The sequence below is a fragment of the Xylocopa sonorina genome, chromosome 9 (genome assembly GCF_050948175.1).
Source record: "Xylocopa sonorina isolate GNS202 chromosome 9, iyXylSono1_principal, whole genome shotgun sequence".
In the NCBI taxonomy this organism is placed as follows: domain Eukaryota; kingdom Metazoa; phylum Arthropoda; class Insecta; order Hymenoptera; family Apidae; genus Xylocopa; species Xylocopa sonorina.
The window spans coordinates 6,165,655-6,181,946 of record NC_135201.1 but is presented as its reverse complement, the minus strand read 5'-3'; the positions used below and the strand labels follow the sequence as shown (position 1 = coordinate 6,181,946).

Genomic DNA, 16,292 nt, shown 5'->3' with positions numbered 1-16,292 from the left:
GAATACCAACAAAAGAGCATTGAAATACTGACCAAAAGGAATTAAAATATTGACCAGTAAAATACAAGCCAATTTAAATTCGATCACGAGGCAAATTAACGATCGACAATTAAACGATTGTACTCAAGTCGAGCGAAAAACACTCTTACCGTGGCTCCGTCGCTTTCGTCCGTGAAGTTCCCCTGCTGAAGGGATATCGAGTTCGTCTGGTTGCTAGTGCCAGCCGGACGTCCGCTTTTCCCCAAGAATTTCCCAGTCGCTCCAGAGTGCTTCGAGTCCTCCTTGCCTCCGCTACGGAACACCACGTAGGCCTACATTAAACAGGCAAGTTTCAGTGTTTCGACGCTTCTATCCTTCCACGTATCTCTGGTCACCTAGACGGCATCATCTGAGGAGGTCGATGGGTCTCGATAAGTCTTTACACGGAAATAACGTAGCAGAACTTGCTATTTTAACCAACTTCGGTAATGCTATTTCGGTTGAAATATTAGTTACACAATTAGAAACTATTTTTGGGTCTCGCGAATCTTATTTGCACAAATTTATTCATTGAATAGAGGATAATGTACGAGCAATTCGTTGCTGTGATACGAGTAATAACGATATCTGAGAGAAATATACGGTGGTAAAAAATGTCGGCCATTGTTCGGTTTCAATGCGAAACGGCGTTCGCCACAGTGGCTGTGCAATAAGTGGACGACCAAACAGTTGCTGCTCGGTAGGGAAAGTTCGCTAAATGCCATGAATATCAAATTTTCCTGAACGTACTTTCGTTGTTGCATAATCCATAGCCTTGTCCGCGGCGCATTCATCTGTCGAATTAATGACGGTCAGGGGATATTAACTTGGAGAGAGGGAAAGAGAATTGAGATGAGAAATGACTGTTATCCAGCCTTGGTTGTTATATTTACGAGGATTTACAGGGCTTGTTCGCAGACGAGGAATATTGTCCTTTATTAGAGGAATAATTAGTTGAACCGATGCGACTAACAGAATTGGTTAGGCTGCTCGCGCCAACGAAACGGTTAAACGATACGGACGATAACTTATCGAAAGCGGCAAAAAACGGAAGTGTGCGTTGGAAGTTCAGCTTTCAGCGGCGTTCAGCGTTAGCGGGGAAACGTGGCCGCGATTTTTCATCCGAGCCACGGATGGAAATAAATTAGACCGCGGCTGTTCGTACACAACTATTTTACAAGTTCCGCGGGCGCCAGCCGTTGCTTTCGAATGATCAATATTCACGCCGCAAGATAAATAAATTTCAATGGGTTGGAATTCACGATCCGGCCCCAGCCGCCATTTGTCACACGGCGGACGCGATGAAAATACGGGAATCGATTCCCAGTTTCTTACCTTGCTGCCGAATATCAGGCAGAGCAACAGCGTCACCGTGAGCTGGGTGTGACAGAAAAATATCACGTAGAGCAAATCCGGATTGGCCGGCGACTGCAGGAACAACCTGCAACCAGAAAGATTGCGCCTCCTGAAACTGTCCCCTGGGAACGAGCGCTCCTTTTTATGATGTGCACGCGGACCACCCTCGCGATAGGACCTTCAGTCGTCTTACTTTTTTCACGTTCTTTATTCGAAATCGTATAAATTTGCCGAGGATAAGAAAATTGCATTCCTCGACTTTGGTCCTCGACTTGTAATACTAAAAAATTCCTTTCGTGAAAAGATAAATTGACTCTACAGTTACTAGTAACTAGACTTTAAGGATGTAGCGATAAGTGGAGTGATCGTTAGGTGTCGCGATCCTCGAGGACCTATGCACCCCCAATTTAACATGCAATTCCATTATATAGATCGTCAAGTGTCTGACGATATTCGAGATGTGCATCAGAGATGGAATCGCGAGTTTAGAATTCTGAAAAGTGTCTACGATATTCTGAACATAAGACGACAGGATGGCCCCTGCTGATCCTAACATCGGATAACATATTCAAGCCGTCCCGATGTCGTTTCGAAAGGGCGTTCATGGGCCACCCCATCGAGGTGATATTACTTATGCTGAACGTGTGCAGTTTCCACTGAGACATAATAGCTTCCTGTGTTCTGCTCCAGTTCGCGGCGAACAAGGCCGGGTATCAACGGAACACATTATTAAAATTAACGATTCACGGCCGGCTGGTGTTTGTAACGTTTCGTCGACTCGTTTAGCGTATTAAAATTCGACGTCTCGCGATGGCGTACTCCCCTATTCATTCACGTCGTCCGACATTAAATAACGTCGCGTTGGAAATTATTCAGCTTCGCATTGGACGGTGTGAAGCGGATAGAAGAAAAAAAACTTTTTTTGCAAACCGCGCAGGGGTGCGGCGACAGCATTGAAGGGTGATTAAGGTCGATGAAACGATCTTCTTCTTGGAATACTCTCGTTTCTGAAATTGCTGGACTACAAAGGAAATGATACACGAAAGCAAATAATTTCGAGGAATTTTGTGGTTCATAATGGTGTATCGTTTCGTCTTGTACAGTTCTACTAAAGAAGAATTCAGCCTCCGTTTGTTAGACTTAGCAATTATCGTGGATCTCTAGGCACGCTTTAAGCCTGCTACCTTTATACTCGCTGCACGAGCGTTTAAGTCGAATTTCTGGCTCCTTGAGCAAATTTGTCGAGCGCCCTGTGCCACCAACAGCTTCCAAACGAAGAATCGTTCCTTATCCTCTTGTTATTATCGCGGAGATAACATAAAATGAATAAATTAATCGAATCTCTGTACTTACATCGAGACGTTGAGGAAGACTGAGAGTAAAAATTCGTTGTAAATCGCCATCGAGATGAAGCGGCTCTCGTTAAACTCCGACGGGGTCTTCCTTACCACGATGCACAGCCTGATGCCCCATATCAGGAACATTACCTCGACTGGAACAAAGTGAACGTTTCTTTCTTCAGCGTGACGCAATTAAAGCCTTTGCCTTCTCGTGTAAAGAGACCACTATCCTACTTTCTAAAAGCTAACTTCGCGCAATGGCTGCTGTACTGTTTTAACAGTTATTACTTGGGATAATTGTGCGGTAACGCAAACGCGAACAAGACGAGAGTTCGTGAATTTTCCGCGAACCACAACCGTGATTTTTATCGCGAAATAATTTTTATAAAACGAACGGAGTATCTTTTAAGAAATATGCTAAACAATGAATCGTCTTCTCCCAAGAACGTCTCCTCAGAATTAAGTAAACAAATCCATTATAAAGTACAAATTCCCATCGATTCTCGTCACGTTTCGCTCAGTTTGCTTTTCGTTATTTTCTAGAATCTCGATGCTACGTTCGTCGACTAGGATCGTTATATAAATTGCTCCTCGTCAAACAAAACAGTACGACCAGCGCGAGTGTTCCATTGCATTACGATTACACAGAACCGTCCATAACTGCGACTCCATTTATAATCGCACGGTTTCCACTCTTCTCGGAGTGTGGACCCATTAAAAGCTGAACGAAACGGCAAACAATTCGTCGAATAAAAATTACGCGAATGAGACACTCGATCGTCTCTGCGAATTAATTTACAGTCGCTTCGAACGGGAAAATTTACGCAGGAGGAGTTCGATACTTTGCTGGAAATTAAAATTGCTGGAAAAATTCCCTACAGACGGACACACATTTACACAGCACTGCTGACAATCGTAACGTTATTTTTTACGCGCGTTTAGCGGGATGAAAAAAAAAACGAAAGAAGAACGGAGGTTATAAATGAAGCGTTGACGACAGACAATGGTCGCGAGGAACAAAATGAAAAATAAAAACCGCAAAGGGTTGTTTTTCCTCATCAAGAAAGCTCTCGCGCTAATGCGTCCGCGAGAAATGGACTGTCCAACGGCGAAAAAAAAAAACTGGGCAACTTCTAGCGAAGCTGCGCTGGGAAACAAATCCACTCTGGTGTTATGATAGAATCTTCTGTGCCGTTCGAATTAATAGTATTGCATTGGGCACGGGTTTCGAAACGTTGCGGGGCTTCAAACGGAATGTGTAACAAAAAATGCAGCGGACTTTCGAACAGAACTTGAAGTTTCATATTCTTTTTAGGGTCGATCGAATAAGGGCAGGTCTCGCGTGGGTTATGTTCAGTTGGTTCGATCAATTCAATCAGTTCAATCAGGTCAGTTACGTCGGGTTTGTCTTTAAAATCTGGGCTCGGTTGGCCCGTTTGGTACAGAAATAACTCGAATCGGCGATCTGAAAGGATCGTGCGCCAAAGGGTTAACATGTTTCGTTGGAACATTTTCCGTATCGCGGGTAACGACAGTTCCTCCGGGGGAAATGTGCGTGCAGAGGTGAAACGTAAAGGAAACTGGGACTCCAGGAAACTGTCGTCCAGTAATTGGTCTTTCCATCCATTTTTTTTCTTTTTTTTCCTTTTTTCTTGTTTTTTTTTTACGACGACGACATCCTTTCGTCCGTCGTTTCGTTTATTTCTTTGCATCGTACGTTTCGAAAACTGGGAACACCAGGGATTTTTGGTTGGTTCGAGTTTCGTGTTTACCGTGATGCGATCAAAGGCCTTGCTTCGATAGCAGCTTATTTTCTTTGACGTCGGGTGTTCGACATTTTTCCACCGTCTGTTTCAATTTCACCAAAGCGAATAAAGCAACGCGTCCGTTCGGCTAATTTTTGATCTTCTCGAGCGTTGAATTCGGATCGCGAGAAATTAAACGGAATATAATACGAATAATCCTTGCCATTGATTAAACCAGTCAAACGACATTCTGTTTATAATTACCGTTCTTCGATCCGAATTTTCATGCTGTAAATGTGCTTATAATTGCCAGTTTAACGATATCTAAACAATAAAATTAATCGACACAGAAAACCCCAGCAGTATTGTCTCTTGTTAATTGCAATATTTATTTACTCGGTTGATTTCAATTTACTCCCTCCTACAGAACAATTTATTTTCCCTTCAAATAGAAGGAGAGGCACTCGTGAAACCACTTCCAGTTTAATTAAATTCATAATTACCTCGCAATTTAATTCATATCATTATTTTAACGACAGACGGGAAGCACGAAAGGGTGAGAATCGTTGGGATGCCGGTTACTTTGAAAGAAACCGAACCAGCTATCAAAAATACCCATTTGAAACATTTCCCGTTGGGTGAAGGCCAAAGGATCCTGAAAGCTTCTATTGGTTAGGATCCTGGCTGCGTTTTTGGGTGTAAGCCATTCGATAACCTTATCCAATGACGCCGACCGATATTTCCTAAAGTATTTCCATATTTATGGAGGATCTTTTGAGAAACCGTTATCTTCCAATAAAATCCGTTATGTACGACCAATTAAGTTTGAATATAACTCAAGCTTGGTGCAGAGAGTAACGTAACAGGAAGATAAAATTCAGTAATCAGTAAAAACATGGTCCCTCGACCAAAAAATTGCCAATTTCCATTAAAATTACCGAAAACGCTAGACTGATTCGTTCTCCTCGTTTATTCCTGCATCAAGCTTGGTGCAGAGAGTAACGTGACAGGAAGATAAAATTCAGTAATCAGTAAAAACATGGTCCCTCGACCAAAAATTAGCCAATTTCCATTAAAATTACCAAAAACACTAGACCAATTTAACGTTACTCCGTTTATTCCTGCGTCTCATCTAAAATACCAAACATTACCAGCTCGGTTTACGATCAATTCTCCCCGTTCCAAAGTTCACCAGTGGAACGACGAATTAATCTGAGCCATTCAGCAGGCTTATATGATCGAGCCGATAGCACTAGCCGCGTAACTAGCGTTTCATCCGCGGACGATCGCACGTGAAAAGAAATGAGCATCGAGTGATTGGACCTAGTCAAAGCACTCACGTGTAGTGAAACTGTGGTCCCACCAGTCGGTCCGGCATAGGTAAGCCTTCAGGTCGTCCGCGGTCCGCGCCACTATCACCACTGGCGGTGCAACCAGCGTGCGGATGCTCAGGAACACGCTGAATATCATCACGATGATGCCCAACCGCTTCAGCAGGCTGCCATCCGTTATTTTTACCGCTTTCGCCGATTTCACGCGGAATATCACCGATATGCTGAAACCAGAACGAACGGACGGTCAATTCGGTGGTTCGAGGAGCATCGATTCGAGCAACAATTACCATTTCGGTTGGGTTTCGACTTTATGGACATTTCGAGGGTACTCGAGGTGTTCCAGTTACCAAATTCAATGTTTATTGTTAATTATCAATGATAGAGATCGAGATGGCACCCTTTGAATGAGAAGTGACGCGAGGACTTTCGAAGTCACTCGATCGCTGGTTAGCAAGAAATATGAGAGAGCCGGAACGTTCGAGCGACTGCCTCTAAACGGTTCTGCAAATACGATGTTGCCATCTCGAGGAGCAAGGGTGAGTGGTTGGCCATTTTCCTGGCAGCGCGTTCAAAGGGTTCGCCTTCTCCGGGAATGAAATCTCTTTCGCTTAGAGGAGTACACTCGTGGCCATAAAGGTGCAGCGATCGAGGAACGAATTGAAAAGGGCCATTATTTCCCCTTATAAAGCGAGCGACGGAAGTGGATCGGGTTTGGTAATCGTCTTAGGGGCCGTTTAACGGTACGTCCGCTGGCGTATCCTAATACACCTGAGAAGGCAAACTCGGGACGAGATGTGTACCGTTTTTAGAGAGGTTACGCTCTACAACCGCTCCATCCAAAGGATTCTAGCTCTTAAATCTCGACGACAAGGTAGCGTCGTCCGTTTCCTCGAGTTATTCGAGAGAGAGAGAGAGAGAGACAGAATTCCCTCCTATCGATATCAGTCACCGATCTAATCGAGTCCCGTTTCAAGATCCCCAGGCCAGAGTGCCGCCTATTCACCAACCACTTGATGCAGATTAAGTGCATTGTACGCTGATCCAGAATTCATCAACTCTCCGTAGGCGTGTCGTGGATGGAAGCTACCGAGCGATACGGGGATCCCAGTTTGTTCTCCCAATGGGCAGTCACCTATTACCAGGACAATACACACCGTTCCGCCATGGAACCGTGCATTTACCCACGGGATCTCAGCAATTACGCGTGTATCTTGGCTTGACCTAGTTGTCACGGCCACTTGGAACAATCCTCTGGACGATCGAGAACTTCCGCGAGTGAGTTATTAGTTTGGTAAGAAGGTTCGCCCGGTCTATGACACCAGTCGAGGACCAGACGAACCTTATGGAGTTCTCACGACATCCAAATGGATAAAGTGAATCCACACGGGGGACGGATTAGAGAATGGCCCCTTTAATGCGGATCTGGAGTTAATTCAGGGCATGTTTCCTACGTTTCCAGTGAAATGCGAAGATGCAGAAGACAGATGGTATCGTTAGTTACCAGGAAGTTATCCGATCGGTTTAATTAATCGATAGAAAGTTTGGAAGCGTCGTGACTGAAAATGTCCACCAGCTGAAGAATGGTGAACGAAGATTGATGAACCGTTGATTAAGATACGAAAGAAAATGATACTCGCGACAGGATTCAAGGAATCTTCATCGCTTCCAACTTTGTCTCGAAGAACCGAGTCGACTTCTGGAACTAAGGCTGACAGCCTCGAATTATTCTGTTCCAACTGTGCCGCGAGTTAAATTAATATCTCGGAAAGTTCGCTGCTCGTCGTCGCCGATGGTAGCGCAAGTACAAAGGTGTACGGAGTTGCAGAAATCTTCGGAATTTTTCAATTTAACAGAACCAACGGCAAGTTTACAGCCGTGTCCCGAGTTCGATTAAAATTGGATTACTCTGATCCATAGGCAGCCATCTTCGTTGGATCAAGATTGGAACCCTTCGAAATCTTACCCAGCGGCTCGAATTTAATTTAAAATTATAAATTGCTCCACCACGGAATACCTTAACTTTCCATCCGAAACTTCTACCCGATGGTTTAATTAATTCCTGCCGAGTTCTGCCGCGAAATTTTCTTCGGGTTTCGAGTGTATCGAGTGAAAGGGCACGTTGTTGCTGCGATTCGGATAGCTATCTCGTAACTCAGCAAAGTTTTTCAATAACTCGATTTTCCATTGATCGAAATTTTCACGACTCACCAGGATTTTCCACGGACTCGAAACAATGTTCCAGAGCTCATTAAAATGTTTCGAAAATTTCTGACTCGTCAGAAAACTTTGCTTCGCTGTCCAATAACTATTTCGTATCGAAACCTAAAAGAGAAAAAGAAACAAAAAACGAACCACTCCATCCAAGGAAGTTATTCCTTTGCTACGTTGTCTGTGAAATAAATCAATGCATCGCGACGCAGGGGAAGTCTATCACTCTGGTGGTTGGCGGGTAATACAACGAAGAGAACCGTGCTCGGTTGGCCGTGGTTTATTCGCAGAAACGAAAGGCGTCTCTGTCTCCAACTGGCTTACGGATTCGAGGGACGAACTTTCTTTTTCTTCGCCGCAACAGAATAGGACCGCTGATAGCGGTCGCGAGAGAGAATGGGGATGAAAAGTCGTGGCAATCTTCGTCCCGGAATCTCGACAGCGGCGGAAATCCTGCAACTGTTCGAAAATAGCGATCCCGTGGCGGCTGGGATCTCTCGAGGAAAGAAGATACGTTACACGCTGGTTGACCAGCGATCGTAGCAAACTCCTGACCTCCTTTTTTGCCTTTCGTCCCTCGTAACCACCCGTTCGAGTTGATCAGTGGAATTCCATCGAACTCGAGAGGTCCACGGGGGAGGAACGTGAGTAGAAGCGGGATGTGGGCGTCGATGGTGGCCATTTTCGAGCCGCGCGAAACGCTCCTTTCGATTCTTCCAGGGTACGCCGTGAAATATGAACGGCGTTTTTCGTTGCCAGAGGGAATTTTCAAGTTTGACGTTCTATGAAGTGGCGATAAGTCAACGGGCGTAACGAAAAATTTCTGATGATTCACGATGAGTCGTGGAAGAGCATTTTCAATCATGGAAAATTATGCTGATTCAAACCAGTCCCTTTGATCGTGGGAAAGCATACGAAATCACGATGAACTGTTCCACACGATAACGCCTGATATCATTTTCCAACTCTCTCTTCGGCGAGATTGTCATCAGCTGAGCAAACTTCTTCGCATCTAGGTTTGAGCAGGGAGTTAAACAGCATTCGGAGAAAAGTCACTTTTACTCACCGCCAAGTTTTCAGCATCAGAGCGCCATAGGTGAGGGAAAATCCAATTTCACGTAGCCAGACTCGTATCGTACAGGTTATGACGTTTGGACGGGGGTACATTACGATCGTCTGGAATAAGAAAATAGTTCATTACTTTCGTTTTGGTCCTCCGTAATTCATCGCTATTTGACTCGAATATCAGGATCATAAAGTGCATCGATCTCCTGGGAATTTTCCTGGCTTCCATTGAAAGAGGAAAATACGACGCGAGGGAGAGACAGGGAGAGACTTCGATGTTCATTCAGCTAATTGACGAAATTTAATGGAAACGAATACGCGATGACCCTTTCGCATCGTTCGCTGAGATAAGATATCTATTTGTATTTTTTCTAATCGAAAACGGATAACTGAAAACGGAATGAGGTATCATTGGAGCCGAGCTATCGATCGGAAACTAAACGCGTACCCAGCGCGTGCAACGTTCTGGTCATTTTATTTTCTCGCACAAAATATCGATGCATCCGTAATACTTGGCGAAGTCGAACGTATTTTTTTCAAACCAGCTACATGTATTTTTTTTGCTCTCGTTTTCTAAACACAAATATTTTGGCAACAAAACGGGCCAGCATTGCCATCGAGGAACTATTTATTTCGTCGTATATATTTCCTATACACCGCGCAGAGTGCTTTAAAAGGTACGCTATTGAATGTTTCCCTAGCATGACCTACGATATTACCAAACGATCCACCCAGATAACCCTAGAAAATTTGCGACGCTCTAAAATCTCTAGAAAACCTCGAACCAAATTTAAATATCCCTCGATGAACCACCTCGATAAATGTCTCTGGATTAATAAAAAAGCACGAAATATCCGAAGCGACGTGTTTCGTTTCAAGGAAGAGGTAAAAGCATCGAAAAGTTCAGCATAATTGCCTTCCTGGCTGCGCGACTAACGAATTAACGGCTCGGCTCTTTGTTTCAAAGAAACGTAACAAGTTGAAGCTCATTTATTCCTCGAGTGGTTGCATTCTTTCCGTGCGGATGATAATTCGTACCCTCTACGGTAATGGATCGCGTGAGGGTAATTGGCAATATTCAGAGAATAATTTTCATAGAGAAGAACTCGCGTGCCGCGTTGGCTTACCACCTCCGATTCGGTTAGGTTCGTTCAGCCGTAGTATTACCGATCTCGTGTCGATAGTCCGTTTCACAGTCAGTCGAGTGTATTCGATCGCCGGATAAAGGGGCTCTGAACGAACTTATCAATTGTTTCCCTAATGGGGCGGAAATTCCTGTTGTCGAAACGACGAGGCGTTTATTTAAATTACTCTCGAGCGACACGAGCTCCAGCGATAGTAAAGAGATTCAATAACCGTCATATTCAGTGAACGAACCAATCTTTGCTTCCTGAAAAGACCGCCAACGAAAGTACGCTTTTTTCTAGGGCAGATTTTTGCCAGTATCTTCGAACGATTTGTATAGCTGGGTAAATCTACATGAAAGGTGCGAGGAAGTTACAAAAAGCACGTAAAATAAAGTTTCAGTGGAGGATACGCTACTTACCGTGCAGTATATGAAAAACGCACCGAGAACGATGACTCGCAGTAGAACTGGGCTGGCAGCTCTTACCACCTGGAACCAAGAAAAGACAGCAGAACATTAATCCAGATCATCAAAGTATTTCTCTAATAATTTCCAAATAAAAATGAAACGAAAAATTCGGGATACCAAATAAAATATGCAATTTTAAAATCGAGTGTAAGTTAGGCGAGAATAAAAAACCTCTAAATACATTTCTCTCAAGAAAAACGATCCATATCGTGCGACGGTACTTTTCATATTACTTCGAAAGAGAGACGTAGCTCGATGGTCAGATGGACCAGTATACTGGTCGAGCTAGAAAATCATCGATGGAGAACCGGTCCACGTACAAAACAAGAGATAGAGGACTGAAAAGAAGAGAGTGCCGACGGATTTTTAATTGTCCCGGAGGTTTCCACGTCCCTCCTGGCTCCTCTCGCTCAGTCCGTGACACAGTTTAAGCAAGAAACAGGCGCATTATCGAAACTCAGGCTGGTTCGTTAAACAGGAAATCGGAACTTCGGGAATTGCATTCGACGAGCTGTAGATAGAGTCAGCACGAACTTCCCAGACACAATGGGTACGTTTTCTCGAACCCACTTCGACTGGTCCCGCGGACGGTTTTCGTTCTTAATCCGAAGAAGATTTTGTAGCTGTAAACCCCCGCGAACCGCCAGTCGATAAGCGGCCCTCGTCTCCAAGTTAATATCGTCTGCGGGTTGGAATTCTTCTACCCTTCCCATTTCCTCGAGCCATTCGCCAACTTCTGCCAAGTCGAATATCACAAGTAAATAAGTATTATCGGTTGGAGCTCCATCGAGATCGGCTACCTTCGCGCGATATTAAAATTCTTACTTCGATCAGCACCAGGGAACTTGAGAAGAAAAACAATCGAAATTTGTATCGTCGTTTGGTTCGATTATCTTAATTAACATTTCGTTTAAAACAACATGCGAGACGAGAACTGACCTAATCTTGCACGTGGATGAAGCTCAACTCTGTCCAAGACATTGTGAAACGCGCGGCGTTCCAAATACTTCAAGAGGCCCTGAGAAATGAAGATACCTCGGCCATTTCAGTGACGAGGGCTGCTATAAATTAGGGCAGTTTTTCACGTAATTCGTCAGGATTGTGTACACGATAGCGAGCAGAAAATTCTCGTTCGAGATTAAAATACGAGGGTGAATTCGCAATAGGACGGCTGGCGTTCGCGGGCTCCTCGTTTGGGGTACATTTCTGCTCGCTCCCCAGGGTGGAGCGCGTTTACGTGCAGCCGGTCGGCCGCGTGAAATAAAAATGACCCGAGGGGACGCTGGCCGGAGTAAAACGCGTAAAACCCGCGACCACTTTACCCGAACGTCACCGTGTGTCCCTCGTATTAACATCGCGTTACGTTGCTTCCTGTTGGACACGCGCGTCGCGGTGTTACCCTTGGCTGTGTCACTGCCACCGTCGTGCCATGAATCTTGGAGTTTCGCCTCAGCGTTGTCGCGCTATTTTTTCATTTCGAACATTTCACTGAATCACGAGCAGATTGTTTCTCCGTTTACAATTCTACATTGAACGATTGTCATCGATTAGAATGAAGTGTCCTCTTTTGCAATCTTAATACTCGCGTATCCGAGACCAGTCGACAGTATATTCTACGAGGAATTTTTACGCTCCCTATCAACGGGATCGTTTAATATTTATGGAAAATTTGATGGCACCAGAGAGGGAGAACCGTGTTCGAAGAGGAGAGTTATCGAATTTTTGGCGCTGGATACGGCAATGGGGAAGTAGGGGCTGAGAGATACACCGGTGGCGAATCGCGCGACGGTGAGGACGCATTAAAATAAAGCCTGGAAACGTGGGAACGAGCCGGAAAACGTATTTAAATGAGATATAACGAGAAAATAGCGCTTAAATAGGATGGTGCCCGGGCGGAAATGTATTTAATCAGTTGGAGTATAATTGAGGGTGAATGGGAATACTTTAATTAAATTCTAGATCCGCGAGAAATAGCGAAATATTTTCGGGTGCCGTCGTCAAGCACGGAGGACCCTCGAGTAAGAAGAAGGAGGTGGCCTTCGAAAAAGCCACTCGAAGGAACACTTCAAAAAGAAAGAAAGCACTCGTCCCGCGGACGGGTGAAGGGAAAGGAGCCCTCTTGGAACGCGTTACGCGAAAAAACCATGAGAAATATCACGCGAAAGCGAAACTAATGCATTTAAACGAGCCACTCGCGGGAAATGGAGGCTGCCGGGTAACAATCAGAATAACTCTCGAGCGATCGTGGGATAAATAACAGTTAAGACAAGTTTTAACCGAAATCTGACCAATGAATAACAGCAAGGCGAATACCACGCGTTTTGGGGTCGATCGAATCGAATATACGGTGATCGATACATAAAAAGCGTATAATCGCATTGTTCGTCAATTTCAGCGCGATCGCGTTCAAATTAGCCGAAACTCTGGAAAGTTATCTCCACGTTTTAATAGGATTTGCTGCCTCGCGAAAATGGGATAAACATAACTTGGAAAAAGAAAGAGGAAAAAAACGAGAACCGAGCCACGGACGCAATTGTACATAAATATACATTTTTGCCTCGGTCCTGGCGGAGCTATAAATTTCCTTCGCCGCCGTGACTCACCCTGTGGATAACTCTAAATCATTTTATACCTTTTCTGGTTCTGTCCCGACCAGTTGGTTAATTTTTCGCGTTCTGCTTTTTACGGGCTGCCTCGCCCAATTATCCTCCACGTAGCGAGCTTACGCGCGCGAAACAGTACCTGATGACTTCCGAAGGAACGTGCCGCTCCTCGTAACTCGCGCGCGCCAGCTCCGTGGTATACGTAAAAGTACGAATCGACTTCCTGTTAATTGTACACGGAGATATAAATTCCATTTCGAGAACGGTTAAATGTAAATTCGGGACGCGTTAATACCCGCTCGATGAATTTTATTATTCAGTGATCCATTATGGGTGGAGCTGCAGCGGAAACACTTTTTCCGACTGACTAATGGATCGTGCGTATCGCTATAGACACGAGAGGCGTGAGTACATATTGAATAATTCGCTGTGATTCGTGGAATTCGTACAATATGCACTGGTCCGTTTAAATATTTGTCGAGGGGGGTAGAGGGATTGGTGGAAATATTTGCAATGCGTCAAGGATTTATTCAAAGAACGCCTGCCGCACGTTTTTGCGCGGTACCAAAATCGCCATTACATTTTTCCATCGATGGTATCGACGCGTTTTTTCCTGTCCACGTCCTGTTCCCACCGACCACTGGGGCTAATTCCTCGTATCGAGAACGCGACATTTCATTTGACAACATCGATTACGCTCGGCTAAACTGAAATCAGCTTCCTGCTCGAGGGAAAAACCCCCTCGACTCTTAATGGGGAGTCACGTCAGTTACAGTAGTGCGGACCTGTCAGCAGTCAGACGCTCCGAGTGGAACAGCCGGCCAATATTCGAGACGTACCGATAACTTTTACTTTTCTGAGGACTGTCACTTCTCGTCGATGGATTATTGCTTAGATATACAATCCAAACTTCGTTATGATATTTCTAAGAAATTATCTCAATGGAAAGTATAATTCTCTGTTATTTAAAGAAGTAGAAACTACCGATAGAAGGAAGACGAAGATGATATTAAGACGCGAGAGGCGAGGGAGTAACGAGACGTTCGACGTCAATTAAAAAAGATGAAAGAGTCGAGGGGCAGTCGAGAGATAAAGAATCGAACGTTTCGCGTTTATTAATCGATGGCGAAGCGGAAGAGTAACGGGCACGAACAAAGAAGACTAATCCCCCTTTTGACTGACGAGCCGGCTCGCCTCGAAGCCATCTTTCATCCCTTTAACGTCATCCCTCTCTCGCGTGGAACCGCGTCGGAGAGCGTTTTAAAGGAGAAAAGTGGACGTGAGAAATAACATCGGCGAAATAACAGCGCGTTTCCCCCTGGCAGGGATGCCGTTGGTGTTACGTGGGTGTGGCCAAGCGCATCGCCGCAAAAGTGCATACAAACGGCCGGTGTTTCGGCGAGAGGTGCATTATGCACTTCGTGGGAACGTTGCAGGGCTATTTCGTCGACGTACGTACCCGCTGACCCGTTCCCGGTCGAGAATTTCGCCTGCTCAGGAATTCGCAACGCGCGCGAACAAATTCACGTCGCAACAGATCGATCCGGTTGTTGACGAGCGAACGAAAAACACGCGAAGTTTTCTCGTTGGATGCCCCGTTTACGCGAATGTCACACTCTAATTTCGCTCACCTCGCTCTCGCCTCGATATCGTTCGAGTTTCGTTACAATCCTGGCTGTACATCGATCCGAGTCGTAACCATGTTTGAATAATTCCGAGGAAGTCGAGGGTGCGGAGCAAGATACACCCCTGAATAAAAAACGTGGCTGAATCCTCGAGAGGGCAACGAGAATGCCGAGCGAAATTCTTCCAGTCGAACGACGACTGTCGACTCTGGATAACGGAAGCTTCCTGTGACATTAACAACAGGCGAATCGATTCGCCAATAGCTGTCGACGAACTTTCCTTTTTCCAGGATCAGGGTCCGTCTCAGCGTACGTCACGTGCGTCGAAGGTTTCACTTTTCCTCTAATCATTTTACATTGGATATTGGTCGAGGGAGAGGAGAAGTGAATCTCATCGGGAAACAGGTTTGTTAACTCGATCTCAGTCGAGTTTCTTTTACATAACCAGTGAAACTGAACGAGTACGATCATTGTATTGCACGTAACAACGCATTATCGCGCGCGGGTCTCGTTAATTATGCTGCTCAATGGAGTGAAACGAACTTCTATTTTTAATAGGGGAAAGGGTTGACCTAGTTCCAAAGAAGTTACAGGAGTAGGTGAAATTTTTTGTTAACATTACTTGAATTATTAAAATCTAATCTTGAACAATTTCTTCAATGTAATTTCACTAAAAAAAATAAAATGGTACAGGAATTTTAATCTAATTGAACAATCAACCTTTTTCTAACGTAGAGAAGCGATTTTTAGAATTAATCTGATCACGCGAACAGATCTTAAGCAAGTTTACGCTGATTTGTAACTCAGCGTGTCGACGTCTGATCAAAGTCGGATCGATACTACTGAATCTTTACCATAACCCAGCCCAATCGTTGGGGCAAACAGGATGTCGCAGTTGTTCTTCAATAAATGTAACGAATTCATCGAACATTCCCTAACCAGAGAATACGTACGAATGGACGAGAAACCAGACAATGATAAATCGTTATCAGGGGGTGCAGCGACCCTATCGATGATCCTCAGTCAGTAAAAAATTGCTTCGTTCATTAAGGAGCGCAGGATGGCTGCGATTGTTGAGAGGATATGCCTGGCCTTATCGTGGTTTTCCTTTGTAACGAACCTCCGGGGAAATAAGGGCGGAGGGTTGCGCGGTAATACTGATTGAATCGCGCAGCTTCTTTCCGGCTAGATAGATTTTGTTTCCATTAACCCACCGTTCCTCAGGCGAAGTCTTTTTATAAACTCAGGATGAGTGTACACGACGCGTGTGTACATTTCTTTCGACGGATAATGCTTAATTGCAAACATCTGGTTCGATTTTTATGAAATTTGTTTAATTCGATTTTATTAATTACGAGCCATTTTTCGTTCGACGCTGTTCTTACTCTTTTTTTGTCGAGGGAT

At 44.7% G+C, this 16,292-nt stretch overlaps 1 protein-coding gene across 4 annotated transcripts in view; it reads right to left on the bottom strand.

The window, feature by feature from the left end:
* LOC143426611 (metabotropic glycine receptor) overlaps positions 1–16,292 on the bottom strand; it is a 104,662-nt gene that overhangs the window by 41,855 nt on the left and 46,515 nt on the right. For 2 of the 4 annotated variants that reach the window (XM_076900188.1, XM_076900186.1), the window contains exons 6-11: positions 10,613–10,681; positions 9,068–9,177; positions 5,800–6,014; positions 2,728–2,866; positions 1,354–1,459; positions 150–311 (exon numbers count right to left, since the gene is read on the bottom strand). In XM_076900188.1, coding sequence (XP_076756303.1) covers positions 150–311; positions 1,354–1,459; positions 2,728–2,866; positions 5,800–6,014; positions 9,068–9,177; positions 10,613–10,681 — 801 coding nt within the window. The remainder of the gene's footprint in view (positions 1–149; positions 312–1,353; positions 1,460–2,727; positions 2,867–5,799; positions 6,015–9,067; positions 9,178–10,612; positions 10,682–16,292) is intronic. The other 2 variants (XR_013102174.1, XM_076900189.1) reach the window with 2 other exon arrangements.